The 14,433-nt window shown below is 53.3% G+C and overlaps 1 protein-coding gene across 9 annotated transcripts in view; it reads left to right on the plus strand.

The window, feature by feature from the left end:
• The window catches only part of CCDC114 (coiled-coil domain containing 114), a 33,009-nt gene extending 19,568 nt beyond the window's left edge, over positions 1 to 13,441 (plus strand). For 8 of the 9 annotated variants that reach the window (XM_032612397.1, XM_032612389.1, XM_032612396.1 and 5 more), the window contains 11 exons: positions 820 to 942; positions 1,297 to 1,410; positions 4,573 to 4,640; positions 7,970 to 8,157; positions 8,387 to 8,521; positions 9,352 to 9,434; positions 9,533 to 9,701; positions 11,509 to 11,672; positions 11,761 to 11,864; positions 12,191 to 12,269; positions 12,340 to 13,441. In XM_032612397.1, the coding sequence (XP_032468288.1) occupies positions 4,609 to 4,640; positions 7,970 to 8,157; positions 8,387 to 8,521; positions 9,352 to 9,434; positions 9,533 to 9,701; positions 11,509 to 11,672; positions 11,761 to 11,864; positions 12,191 to 12,269; positions 12,340 to 12,894 (1,509 nt within the window). In that variant the 5' untranslated portion in view covers positions 820 to 942; positions 1,297 to 1,410; positions 4,573 to 4,608 and the 3' untranslated portion in view covers positions 12,895 to 13,441. The remainder of the gene's footprint in view (positions 1 to 819; positions 943 to 1,296; positions 1,411 to 4,572; positions 4,641 to 7,969; positions 8,158 to 8,386; positions 8,522 to 9,351; positions 9,435 to 9,532; positions 9,702 to 11,508; positions 11,673 to 11,760; positions 11,865 to 12,190; positions 12,270 to 12,339) is intronic. The other variant, XM_032612390.1, reaches the window with a different exon arrangement.
• The last annotated feature ends 992 nt before the right edge of the window (positions 13,442 to 14,433 follow it).

The following is a 14,433-nucleotide window of genomic DNA, read 5'->3' on the forward strand; positions in this document are numbered from 1 at the left end:
AAAAAAAGAAATTGGTTAGAGGCCAGACAAGAAATTCAGACAGGCCTTTACTGAGGCCCCTTGTTTACTGGAGTGAAAACAAGTAACAGGTTCCCTTGCTTGCTCCCAGAGGTGAGGCGAGCTTGTCCCTTCTATGGGGTGACAGTAGGGGTGTGTCCACGGGTTGGGCCAGAGGAGTGGCTTAGGTATCTTGCCCACCCCTCTGGTGGTGTACTGCAGGGGGCACACGTAGGACCTTGCTTTTGCTCCCGAACCCCTTTTTTTGGTCCTGACTCTTCAGAAGTGGCAGCTGGGTTTTTTTGGTCTTTTTGTACATTCTTGTCCAGAATTTGCCCTAACTGCACATGCACGCAGTTATTTTTAGTCCCTTATAGTTCCTTTGTATTTTGTTGCCCGAGGAGACGTTTGTCCAGGTGCAGGCACTGCAGCAAAGGGTCCCAGGTCCCAGCCTGTCTCATTCTCAGGCTCTTGTCTCCACTTTGTCTACTGTGTGTGGCGTCGCATCCATCCAGATCACACATTTCTCCCAAAATATCAGGAAAGGATTCAGGCTGGCTCAGCTTGGGTCACACGTCCATCTCTAAATGGATTGTTTGGACCTGGGTCATGTGGCCAGCAGGGCGGCTCGTTATGGTTGGAAGTCAGATCCACGTGGAAGGTTGGGTACTCACCTCAGAAGAGGGGTACAGCAGACGGCTGGGGCCACAAGGACCGCAGATGTCAACCACGCTCAGTCACTCACCCTCCCTCTCATCTCCCTCATTCCCTCAATCTCTCCCGCATTCAGTCAACAAATAGGCCCCATGTTCTTTCTTCCAGATCCAGGAATGGGAGAGCCGGATCTTTGCCCATGGGAAGGATGTCAAGGCCTCGGGATGCATCCTGGATCAGAAGGTCAAGAGCCAGCGAAGGATTAAGATCCTTGAAGACCAGTTGGACAGGGTGAGGGTCAGCCTCTCGGCTGTCTCCCGACCTGAACTCTTGGGGGAAGAACTGAGCATGGGAGTCAAGTTTTAGAAACGGTGGACCAGATTCCTGGATGCAGAGTGGCCTAAAATAGTGGGTTCCCTAAGTGGGGTTCGGAGACAAGATCCTGGAGGGATGGAGGGTCTCCCAGGAAAGGAGACTGGTGCTTGGGTCTTGGGGGGGGGTGGCGATGCTCTCAGAGCCCCCAAATTGGGAATGGGCCCCCTACCTGACAAGTGCCCCCTTCTCGGCTGAGAATGGAAGAGGGAGGCAGGCCAGGCCTCAGACAGACGCTTGGCATCCTCTCCCACACCACCACCCCCATTCCAGGTCACCTGTCGCTTTGACAACCAGCTGGTTCGGAATGCAACCTTGCGGGAGGAGCTGGATCTCCTGCAGATCGAGAGGAACCGGTATCTGAATGTGGACCGCAAGCTGCAGAAGGTCAGTGGCCCTGAAGCCCAGGACCCCTTGGCCCAGCTGGAGTGCAGGGGAGGATGCAAGAGTCACCCTACTTTCTCCAACACTCGGGCCTCAAGTACGGAATCGCCCGGAGCCATAGGTATACTTTAGTCCGGAGGGAATGGACACCTGAGAATGTTCCAGGCTACCCCCAGCAAAGAAAGCAGCCTCACTGAGATTTGCAGAAAGCAGAGATGGCACTTTGAGTGTTATCACCCAGGGCCACCAAGGCGCAGGCAGGACCATTTACATTCCATGGGTTTCTCAATAACCTTTGAAGAATCCTCCCTCCCTCCTTTCACCTCCCTTCCTTCCTTTATTCTCTCCCTCTCTCTTTCTTTAAGTTTTCCTTTGAAATAATTTCAAATTTGCAGAAAAGGTGCAGGAATAGTACAAAGAACTATATATCCTTCACCAAGATTGATAATTTGCCAAATTTACTCTCTGTCTCCGTGTGTGTGTAATTAGTTTCCCTGAAAATAATTTATTATCACAACTGCCGAACTATTTGAGAGTACGATGCAGGCATTATGGTCCTAAGAACTTCAGTGTGTATTTCCTAAGCACAAGACCATTTTCTTATATAAACAAAGTGCCCTTACCCAAGGGCACTGAACATTGTTACAATTCTAAGCAGTCCATATTTAAAGTTCATGATTGTTCCAACAATGTCCTTTATAGCTAATTTAATTATCTTGCTCCAGGCTCTGGGCCAGGATCCCACATTGCATTTGGTTGTCCTGGCCTCATTCATCTGGAACAGTCCCTCGGCCCTTCTTTTTTTTTTTGGCTGCGTTGGGTCTTCGTTGAAGCATGAAGGCTTCTCATTGTGATGGCTTCTCTTGTTGTGGAGCATGGGCTCTAGGCACGCAGTCTTCAGTAGGTGTGGCACACGGGCTCAGTAGTTGTGGCTCGTGGGCTCTAGAGCACAGGCTCAGTAGTTGTGGCTTGCTGGCTTAGTCGCTCCGCGGCGTGTGGGATCTTCCCAGACCAGAGATCAAACCCGTGTCCCCTGCATTGGCAGGTGGATTCCTAACCACTGCGCCACTAGGGAAGTCCCCCTCGGCCCTTCTTTGTCTCCATGACTTTGACATTTTGGAAGCATCCAGGCCAGTTGTGCTGTGTGACGTCCCTCAATGTGGATTGATCTGATCTCTCTCCATGATTAGATTCAAGTTGTACATTTTTGGTGGAATATCACACAGGTGGTATTGTGTCGTTTGCGGGCATTATGTCAGTAGGCACATAATGTAAGTTTGTCCCATAACTAGTAACGTTGACCTTGGTCAGCCAGGTTTCTCCAATATAGAGTTTTCCTCTTTGTAATGACTGAGTCCGGGGAGGTTCTTTGAGACCACGTAAATATCCTGTTCCCTGATACATTTTCACGCAATTGTTCTAGCATCCCTTAATGACTTTTGCCTGAATCATTATTATTGTAATGGCTACCAAATGGTGATTCTTCTCTCTCATTTCTTCTTCATTGATAAGATGGCATTTTACTTAAGGAAGAACTTCTTAAGTATATTTATGGGTTATCAGGAAGCATTCATGTATTCTTACTTTATTCTCTGGGTTATAATCCATAGTGCTCACCACGATGTTCACATTGTCTCAGATTCGGCTGGTGGGAGCCCCCTCAAGCTGGCTTTTCTGTCCTTCTGACAAGCCCATCTGTTTTGTTTTTTTTTTTTGAAAACTTCCTTACTTTCTGGTACAGGAAGATAGTCCAGATTTGCTCGTACTTGATCAGCCTTAACTCTCAAGTTAGCATTTCTCCATGGAGTCTTGATTCTTCCTAGTGGGGAGTCCTGCTTCTTCTTCTCTTGGTGCCGAGAAACCAAATTACAGGCACTAGGAGTCCTCACTGCTACTGGGGTGTCCCTGCCTTGGGACCCTTTCTCTGGAGCTAGGAAACACACGCACATATTTTAAAATTGTGAGTTCATGTCGGTGCCTCTCATATCAATCCATCACCCCTGGGTTATTCCTGAACCTTCCCTATTTTATCTTTTTCTTCCCCACAGCGGGAACCTTGGCTCCCAACAGCGTTTATATACGTACTCACTTGTTCAGTCCTACAAAACACATAAGAGAGGTTCAGAATTGCTATAGCTGTACTAACACCCCCTGAACCCGAGCGTTCAAGATTTGTTTGCAGATCGTTTTGTTCTCTGAGGGCATGGGTATCTATCTATCTATTTATCTATCTCACATTATTGTATTCAGAAGTCACTGGGATTAGTTCCTATTGTTTTGGTCTTCTTTGTGGTTCTGTTCTTTGTTTGAAATACAGTTAGGTTCACTTGCCTCTGTTTGTATTTGGTTTTAGTTCTCTCCCCTATCCTTGTTGATTTAATTTTCTTTATGAATATGTAAACCGTCGACAGGGGTTCCCAAATCAAAACTATGCCAAAAGGTAAGCCACAGAAACATCATTTCCTCACCATCTCTTCCACTTCGTTCCCATTCAGCCCCCATAGTTTCTGGTTATCCATCCTAGGTTTCTTGTTACAAAAGTGTATGTGTTTGTGTGTCGTGTGTGTGCCGGTGCACACATACGCATGTATTTATACATACATATATATGTATGGACGTATTACATTAATGTACACACACATTATATATGTATGTGTATGTGTGTATATGTTTATATACATTAATACATATATACACATTATGTATATGTACTATATATATATATATATATATATATATATATAATTTCCTCTTGTCTTTCTCCTGAAATAACCCTTTTACGCATAACTCTGCAAAGACACTTCCATAGGACTAGAAAACAGATTAGCGTGGTCACAATCATGAAATTCACACAAATTTCTGACCCCCACCACAAAGTTAGGTCAGCACTCTTAGGAATATTCTGGGTTGGATGTTTCACTGCAGTCCTTATTTATTTATTTGTTTTTGGCTGTGTTGGGTCTTTGTTGCTTCCTGCTCGTCAATCTGGCTTTCCTTTCACTTGGTACCTGTTTAAAATCCCTTTCACCGATTGCCGCTAATGAGGAAGGTCCAAGTTTCTAAGGCCCAGGAGCCTCACTTCTTATTGGGGAAATGTGGGGCTTAAAGGAGGGCTGTCCAGGGATGAGGGTGTTAGAAGTGGTATCTGTTTTGTTCTCTTGGCAGGAGTTGCAGCTCCTGCGGGACACGGTCAGGACCCTCATGGTCTCCTCCACCTCTGCCTACACCATCAGGTAGGGCCCCTGGAGGCATCCTAGATGACTCATTCCATGCATTTTCTTAAGGAAGTGGTGGGAAGGTTCCAAACTCAAGAAATAGATTGTCAGAACATCCTTTTTTTTTTTTATAAGGTGCCCCTTTCTCTCCCACCTCCACTGATTTCCCAGCTTCTCGGGCAAGGTCCCTCTCCTTGGGTGTATGAATTAACCTCTTTAACCCAAGTCTGTTAACGGCATGTAGCACATAGGGATGTAGAAAGGCTTAAGGGGAACTCCCTGGCGGTCCAATGGTTAGGATTCCACACTTGCACTGCCATGGCCCTGGTTCAATCCCTGGTCCGGGCACTGAGATCCCACAAGCCACAGGGTGTAGCCAAATAAATAAATAAAGAGACTTAAGGGACTTCCCGGGTGGTCCAGTAGTTGAGAATCTGCCTCCCAATGCAGGGGATGTGGGTTCGATCTCTGGTCGAGGAACTAAGATCCCACATGCCTCGGGGCAACGAAGCCCAAGCACCACAGCTAGAGAGAAGCCTGTGTGCTGCACCTAAGGCCCAACACCGGCAAAAATAAACAAATATTAAAAAAAAAATAGAGAGACTTAAGTAAGTGCACATAGCAGGGGGCCAGGTCGTAGGAAGCATCAGTGAATGACTGTAATTAGATTGCTATTTGTCAGTATTGGGTGAAAGGGACAGAGATTCTCTCAAGCCACCTTCAGGTAAAGGATCATGTTGTGTGGCGTCTAGAAGCCCCAGCTGCTCTGCTCATGGACGTCTCTCTCTGCCTCTGGGCTCTCCTGGGTTCCATGCTCTCTCTTATCCCATCTCTGCTCCTTTCTGAGCTTCAGCCCTGTTCTCTTGCTCCAAGTGGTTTCTTACCTTCTATTCAGTGTCTTGTTTCTACCACATGACTTCTGCTTATCATGGTTCATGATTTCTCATGACATCGGTTATAGTCCAAATCTACCTTAGGGTTTCTGTGATCTTTCTTTCTTTGTTCCTCTTTTTTTTTTGCGGTACGCGGGCCTGTCACTGTTGTGGCCTCTCCCGTTGTGGAGCACAGGCTCCGGACGCACAGGCTCAGCGGCCATGGCTCATGGGCCCAGCCGCTTTGTGGCATGTGGGATCTTCCCGGACCAGGGCACGAACTCACGTCCCCTGCATCGGCAGGCGGACTCTCAACCACTGAGCCACCAGGGAAGCCCTCCTCCTTTCTTTTCTTTCTTTCTTTCCGTCCTTCCTCCCTCCCTCCCTTCCTTCCTTCTTCCTCTCTCTTTCCGCCTTTCCTTCCCTTCTTCTGTCTTTCTTTCCTTCTTCCTTCCTTCCTTTGAGTTAAGATGCACATAAAATTCACCTTTTAAAATTTTATTTATTTATTTATTTTTGGCTGCGTTGGGTCTTCGTTGCGGTGCGCGGGCTTTCTCTAGTTGCGGCGAGCAGGGGCTGCTCTTCGTTGTGGTGCCCGGGCTTCTCACTGTGGTGGCTTCTCTAGCTGTGGAGCACGGGCTTTAGGCACACGGGTTTCAGTAGCTGTGCCACGCGGGCTGTAGAGCACAGGCTCAGTAGTTGTGGCGCACGGGCTTAGTTGCTCCACTGCATGTGGGATCTTCCTGGACCAGGGCTTGAACCCGTGTCCCCTGCATTTGCTGGCGGATTCCTAACCATTGCGCCACCAGGGAAGTCCCCAAATTCACTATTTTAAAATGTACCATTCAGTGGCATTTAGTACATTGGTAATGTTGTGCAATCATCACTTCTGTTTTCATCACCCCCAAAGGAGACCTGTAACCATTAAGCGGTTATTCTCTCTTTCCCTCTTCCCCAACGTCCTGGCAACCACTAGTCTCCTTCCTGTCTCAACGATTTACCTGTACATCTGCCTTTCCGTAAATTTACCTTTCTGTTTCATGCAAATGGAATCATACAACGTGTCCTTTTGTGTCTGGTTCCTTTCACTCAGTGCAGTGCTTTTAAGGTTCACCCACGTTGTAGCATCTCTCAGTACGTCATGCCTTTTTATGGCTGATTCTGTAATTTGTTACCTGTGGTCCTCCATGACCCCTTCAGAGCCTTGACTCATGGCTTCTGTTCACGCATAGCTCTGGCTTCTTCCTAACTTGGCCTTTGTAACATGACCTTTTGTGGCTTCTCTCTATACACCCTTTTAGCTTCGGCTTCCCGCTGTCCCCTTCTTAGCATTTCCCAATTCAGATTCTGAGGAGAGAATCTGACTGGCCCGGCTCATCTTTTCTGCCACGTCCCACAGGTGATGGCCTGCTGGCCTGTCTTTGCATCACCAGGATCTAGCCTCTGCCAACAATCCTCCAGCTGACTGCAGTGGGCAGCCTAGCCGGGTGCAAAGATAGGGTGGTTTCCGTTAAAGGCAGGGGGCAGCTGTCAGGACCAACACTTCTGTCAGACCAGCCAGTGTCTCCAGTGCTTCCTTGCTGGCTGACCTGGGCAGGTCACTTCCCCTCTCTGAGCCTCAGTTTCCTCTACTGTGACATGGCAACAGTAATGGTATCTACCTCATGGGCTGCTGTGGGGACTTATGGCGTGCTGCTTTAGAGCATCTCCTGCAGGGCCAGGCTCTTGGGAAGTTGGGTTCCCTCTTCCTGGCCTTTCTGTTGACCTGAAGCCCAAGGCACAGAAAGAACTGTGAGTCCTAATCCCTGAGGGGCTGCTAGAGGGGTCGCCGGGGGCTAGGGCTGGTGGGTGCCAGGAGAGGACTCCCACCAAGGAGGACTGACCTGAGTAAGCCTCAGAGGAATTTGAACAGAGCAAGAAGCTAGTGCCCTGAGTCGAGGCAACCAAGGTTGGCAAAGGTGTGGAAAGGGGAGCTAGATTGGTCCACGGGCAGGGAGCTGAGGCGACTGACCTGCTCTTCTCCCAACCTAATGACCCTCTGACCTTTGATCCTGTGACCTGTGAAGTAGGCTTGGGGCACTCTGAGTTGACAGTGGGCTGCACTACGTTTAAAAGCTTAAAAGCTCCACCTTCGGCCAAGCAGGCCAGGGGAGTTTCAGTGAGTGAGCCCCCTGACTCTGCCCCATAACCCCATCCTGACCCACCTCTAGGAACCTAGACAATTTTCTGCCTTTTGTGACCACAGGGTAACGGCAACCTGATTCTGTCCCATCCCTGAGACCCCAGGCTGACTGTGCCCCATCCACCACCACCCCCAACCCCAGGATGACCCCACGCATCCCTGTGACTCAAGACTGACCCTGCCCCATTCACCCTCCAACCCAAGGCTGACCCCGCCCCTCCCTGGGCCCCAGGATGAACCCAAATCCAACCTCCAATCTCCCCGACCCGGGTCTAAACCCCCACCCCTCCCAGGGAGGAGGCGAAGGCCAAGCTAGGCATGCTGCGGGAGAGGGCAGAGAAGGAGGTGGCCCAGAACGACACGGAGGTGCAGGTCTTGCAGCGGCAGATCGCGCACTTGGAGCAGCTGCACCGCTTCCTCAAACTCAAGAACAGCGATCGGCAGCCGGATCCCGCCGTCGTGGAGAAGCGCGAGCAACGGGGTGAGGCCGGGGCCGCCACCTCTGCCTGCAGCAGGCCGGGCCAGGGGAGGGGCGGAGCGGTTCGCTCCACGTCTTGCCGCGGGGCGGGGCCGGCCGGAGGGCGGGGCTGGAGGGGCGGGGTCTGCGCGGCTGCGGTGTTGTTGCCTCCTCCCCACCAGCGTGCCCAGCCAGGTCCCTCCGCCCTGGTGGCCGCCCCGGACGCCGACCTCACTGCCCCCTCACCCCCCAGCCCGGGAGGTGGCCGAAGGCCTCCGGAAGACCTCCCAGGAGAAGCTGGTGCTGCGCTACGAGGACGCCCTGAAGAAACTGTCCCAGCTGACCGGGGAGAGCGACCCGGACTTGCTGGTGGAGAAGTACCTGGAGTGTGAGTCCCTGGGGGTAGGGGGTGGGGATGGAAAGGGCGGGGCGGAGGGGGGGCAGGAGCACGGCGCCCAGCCCCCCGGAATCCAGTGCAGACTGTGCTCTGTCTCGGTCACCGAGGGCCTCCGCTTCGGCCCTGGGGACTCCTCCACCTGCGCTGGAGGGACCAGGAATCAGGCTCCGCCCTACTCGCCTCTTCCCGTCCGCCCTGCCTCCGCCCCTCTCTCTCCCCCCCTTCTCCCCAGTCTCTCTCCCACCCCCGTCTCGGGCCTACTGACCCCTTCCTTCTCTGTGTGTCTCCACCCGTCTGCATCTCACTGTTCTCACTGAGTGTATCTCCGTCTTTTTCTTTCTGTCCAATTTCCCTGGCGTGTCTGCCTTCCCGCCTCCCCCATCCGTCTCCCCCTTCCCCGTTCCCTCCCTCCTCCGCCTCCCTCATTCCTGGGCCTGCGGGTCACCCTGGGAATCTTACCCTCAGCCTCTGTGTGCCTATCTCCGTGTCCCTGTTGCTGTCTTTCTCCCGGGGTCTAATGTTCTCTCTTTACCCACCTTTACCGTTTGCTCTCCCTCACTTCTCTGTTTCTCTGTGTCTCTCTCGGCATTTCTGTGACTTTCTCTCGGTCGCTATCTCTTTCTGTCGCTCTGCCTTGCCCTGTATTTCTCTCTGTTGGCCCCTGTGTCTATTTCTTTGCCTATATCTCTCCGTCTCTGTCTCTCTTTGTCTCTGTGTCTTTGTTGCCTTTCTCAACATCTCTTTCTCTGCCTTTCTGTGTGTGTCTCTCTGTTTGCTGGTCTCTGTCTCTCTGGACGCTGCCTTTCCTGACTCGCCCCCAGTGGAGGAGCGGAACTTCGCAGAGTTCAATTTCATCAATGAGCAGAACTCAGAGCTGGAGCGTCTGCAGGAGGAGATCAAGGAGGTGAGCGAGACCCGCCCCTCCCCCTCCCCCTCCCCTCCTCCACCCGCGTTGGCGCCCCCTCCCGAGCTGGGCCCAACGTCGCGCCCCTGCCCCTGTAGATGCAGGAGGCCTTGGAGAGCGGGCGCGGCAGTGAGGAGGACCGTCGCTCCAGGCAAGAGCAGCAGCGGGCCGAGTTGCAGCAGCGCGTGGACGAGGTGCACACGGAGGCCGAGAACCTGGAGGCCCGCTTCCAGAACTTTCGCGGGCAGCTGGAGAAGCTCAAGACCGGTGAGCACCCGCCCTGGCTTCTTCATCTGGAAGGATGCGATGAGCAGGCGGAGAGCCTGCCCGGGCCGGCCACGCGGAGACATTCCGCGGACCACTCTGTGCACTCCCTTGTCGTCTGTCCCATATCCACCCGACCATCCATTCACTCATCCATCATCCATTCTGCATTCAGCCAGCCAGCCATCCTTCATCCAGCCATCCTGCATCCATCCATCTACCCTGCATCCATCATCCATTCATCCTTCCAGTGTGGAGTCCATGAGAGTCAGGCAGCCCTGGGTGTGAATCCCAGCTCCACCATTTGTGAACTTTTGTGTGTGGTTTCCTCTGTTGGAGCCCCTCCGGAAGTGGAATGGCAGCGCCTAGTTTGTAGGGTCGGCATGAGAATTAGATGGGATGAGGGATGGAGAGAGACTGGGAGGTGGCAGTGGTGGTGGGGAGCAAGAAGGAGGGCCACCTCGCGCTGCGCGGTCGGAGCTCAGGTATTGGCAGACCCTCTTTCCCTCTGTTGTAGGGACTGTGGTGACAAGCCCTGTGCTAGGTGGTGAGGACGGGCAGGGGGAGGGCCGGGAAGAGGCTGACACGGGCTCTGGATACTCGTAACCCAGGGGCTGGGAGGGAGGACACCTTGGGCACTGCAGGAGGAAGGGTATGCCTTAACTCAGAGTGGAGTGCAGGACCAGGATTTGGGGGGCCCAGTGCAGAATGAAAATGCGGGGCCCCTTGTTTACAAACTGGCAAGAATTTCAAGAGACAAGAGCAGAGCATCAAACCAAACGTGGGCTCCTTCTCGGCACAGGGCCCTGTGCCCATGACATTGGCTCTGCTGGGCTCACAGGGGAGGTCTCCTGGGAGCCATGATGCTTGAGGCTGATTTTGAAGGATGAGTATTTAACCAAAAAACTGGGGAGAGGGGATGCTCCCAGCAGGCGGGGCCAAGGCTCGGAGGTGCATCCAAGGAAGGCAGGTTCTTCGTGCAGAGAGGGCGTGGGTGGGAGTTGAAGAGGGTCAGATCCTAAACGGATGCCAGGCTGAGGCTTTTTCCTGGGGGTGCTGGGGAGCCCTGGGAGGGTTGTGAGCAGGAGAGGGGGGTGGATAGGAGGGTGAGGGATGAGGATGGAGAGGGAGAGATGGAGCACAGAGGTGTCGGGCTGAGGGGCTACGGGGGTGTGAGGGCTGAGGCACCAGGGGTCTGGCCCGGTGAGGGTGCAGTGCGGAACCTGGGAGGAGGAACTGCTCTGGGGGGTGAGCTTGACCTCAGTGTGAGCGGTATTGCGGACTGTTCGGAGAGGGGCCCCAGGAGGAAACTGAATATGAGCCTGCAGCTCAGGTGGGGGAGGCAGGGGAGGGTGGTAGGGATGCCACAGGCTGGGCGCAGATTTCTGTCAAGGTCATGGGTGCATCTTATTTCATTCACAATAACCAGTTAACTAAATACAAGCGGGCCAACTGTGAGAGCGGGTCACGGCCTTGGTGCTGCTGTGGATTTCCTCCGCTTTCTCCCGTGGAGCACGTGTGTGTGTTTCTTTGGTAGACGCACATCCTGAGCTGTGGACTCGCTGGGTTGGGTGGAAGCTGGGTGATTCTGAGCCGTGAGCAGAGGACTGGCCGTGTGGAGGTGCCCTTGTCACGTTTTCCTTGGACTTCCCTCGCTTTTTGCCCTCTGTCATCTGGAACCCGGTGGGTCTGAACTTGGGCAAGTCCCTTCGCATCTTTGAGCCTTGCTTGGGCAGCAGGGCCTTGAGGAGAAGAGAGGGTGGCACCCCATGGGCACCGGATCCATGATGGCTTGTCCCTCTGACCCCAGATATCCAGCACCTCTTCACCAGGGCCCAGTGTGACAGCACGGTCATCAATGACCTCCTAGGGGTCAAGATCCACATGAGAGACCGGGACATAGGCCTCTTCCTGGGCCTCATAGAGAAGCGGCTGGTGGAGCTCCTGACGGTGCAGGCCTTCCTCGAAACCCAGGTTGGGGTGCAGACGGTGCAGAGGGGGGACAGGGTGCCGGGGCCTTGGAGACGGGCCTGAGCAGACCACTGGCTTCTCCACCCTCCAGAACAGCCTCTCTGCCAGCTTGCCTAACGCTGCCCTCCTGGTGCTGGGCCAGAGCCCCGAGGATCTTCCCAAGAAAGTGGCCCCACCTCAGCCCCCTGACAATCTGTGAGCCAGAGGGCAAGGGTCAGGGAGCTTCCACGGGGGCAGAGGAGACAAGGGAAGGGAGGGTTTTCAGGTGTGGGCGGGCCCCTGGGACTGGAGGGTGAGTGGGGCTCGGGGGCGGGGGGAGTAGAAGATGAAGTGGGTACTTCGGGGGAATCAGAAGGAGTAAGGGCTCCAGGGACATTCAGTGGGGCCCTGGGTGGACCCGAAGGGGAAAGGGCGCTCAGAGCCCGGCGCACGGCTGAGGGTCTCAGGGCCTAGCAATGAGGTGCCATCGGCCTTCTGAAGGTCGAGGAGTAGAGTCCCTTCCTGCCTTCCACCCACCTTAGTGAGGACCCCCCAGGCTTTGAGGCCAACGACGACTACCCGCTGAGCGAGGGGGAGCTGCTGAGCTACGTGGTGAAGTCGGTGAGGACGGGTGCCCGCGGGTGCGGGGCGGCTCTTCCTCCTCTGGGGCCCTAACTCGTCTCCCCCGCAGCTGGAGGCCCGGGAGCAGGCGAAGGGTCAGTACCTGAAGCAGCTGGCTGAGGCCGTCACGAAGGTGGACAGCGCCCAGAGCGTGACCCTCTCCAGCACCCAGGCCAGCTCCGGCCTGCCCCTGCTGCCCAAGAGCCCCAGCGCTGTCCCCGGCTCCCTCACGAGCCACAGGGCTAGCGGCATCCTGGCGTCCAGCGGAGGCCGCGCCACCAGCTCCAATGTCGGCCGTGTCACCTTTAGGGACCCCAGCTCCAGCGCAGGCCACGCGACCGTCGGCTCCACCACAGCCGTCAAAGGGGGACTTATGTCCAGCCGGGGCTCGACTGAGGGCCGAGCGATCTTCACATCCCCCAACTCTAGCAGCTACCTGGGGCCCACTGGATACTTGGGGTCCAGCAGAGGCCACGAGAGCTTTGGGGGCCCAGAGAGCAAAGGCCCTGAGTCAGAATCGAGTAGAGGCCTCGAGTCCAGCAGAGGCCAAGTCTCAAGCACTGGCCCTGCCTCTAGCACTGGCCGGGTCTCCACCACCAGCAAAGATTCCCAGAGCAAATACTAGGGGCACCCAGCCCCAACCCGGCCCCTGGCTCCTTGCAGGGCCTTCTCTGGGTCTCTGCCTCTTAATTTCCCCTATGCCTCTCCATCTTTCTCACCCAGCTCCGGGTGACCTGCCTGCACACCTGTCTGCATCTCCCCTTCACTATGTCTCTGCATCTCTTCCCATCAGCTCCCCGTCATCTGTCGCCTGGTCCCCCTCTCTGTTTCCAACCTGCCCTTCCCTTTCGGTTCCCTAATCTTCTGTTCTCTAGGCTTCTCGTTCAGTGTGTCTCTGTCCTGTCTCCATGTCTGTCTCCCCATCTCTACTCTGACCTCTCTGATTATCCCCCCCCACCTCCTGTTTCGGCTTCCCCATTTCTAACTCCCTCTCCTCTCCTCCATCTCCCAGACCCTCCTCGCATCTCATGTCCTTGTCTCTGTAGCTCCTCATTCCTTGTCCTCAAGAGTCCCCAGTACTGACCAGTGGGGGAAGGATGGGGGCAAAGACATCAGGGTCAGCATGAGCTGTGACCATAGGAAATAAAGGCCAGAGTCTGATTTTTACCCCAGCCTGGTTACAAGCGTATATGTGAGTGAGTGAGCATAAGACGTGGCTGTTTCCTCTACCTTTGGCCCGGGAGAAAATGTATGACCCTGTCCCTATTCCCTGCCATTCATTCATTTACTCACTTTTTTTTTTTTTTTTGAGACTTGCACATTTCAGGCTCTACTGAGAACCAGAAACCGTATCAGTCAGGATAGGCTGGGTTATGCTGCAGTAAGAAGCAACCCCAGAATCTCAGTGTGTACCTTTAACATTTTTTAATTAATATTTTGGAATTCTTCATACTTCAAGAGAGGGGACTGAAAGCAGCATGTCAACCTTGCTACCTCAACATTGCACAGGAAAGAAAAAAACTCCAAATTGCCCCCCAAATTGCCCACCACGTCGTTGATTAATTAGCTTTAATCAAGACATACAAACGATATAAATAGTGACAACAGAAAGAAAGTATTAAAGAAAAATAAGGGACCTAGAACTCATTTTGTTCTCACAAATGCAGTTCAACACACAGGCTTTATAAGAATGCTTTAAGAACACAAAACCATCTTCAAAATTGGACTCAAAAAATGGGACAAAATTGGAGGTGACTCTCGCCTGTGTGTGTCGGGGCTGCGAGCAGGGGTCGTCTCCTTCTACTCTCAGCCATCCCGGAAGTTGTCATCGGTGGGCCTGGCACCGTTTGCTAATTTAGTACAAACGTGGGCTCACTAGTTTTGTTTGTAAGATAAGTAATCCATCAGAGTCATGGGATTTAGTTTCCCATCGTGAGGGAAAGGGCTATCGATCTTGTGATCTAACGAGAAAGCTTACCTGTATTTATTCAGTTTACAGGCAGGATGTTAAAAGCAGGGCAGCAAAATGACCAAGACAACCCAGCAGGGTGAAAGCCTTCTTCTGGAGGGAATAGTCACTGGACCTGACCACAACTCCTACAGTACGGGGCATGGTGGAAAACATTTTTGTTGAAATCACTCCTGAGAAATATTCATAAGGAAC

The sequence above is a fragment of the Phocoena sinus genome, chromosome 19 (assembly GCF_008692025.1).
Source record: "Phocoena sinus isolate mPhoSin1 chromosome 19, mPhoSin1.pri, whole genome shotgun sequence".
In the NCBI taxonomy this organism is placed as follows: Eukaryota; Metazoa; Chordata; class Mammalia; order Artiodactyla; family Phocoenidae; genus Phocoena; species Phocoena sinus.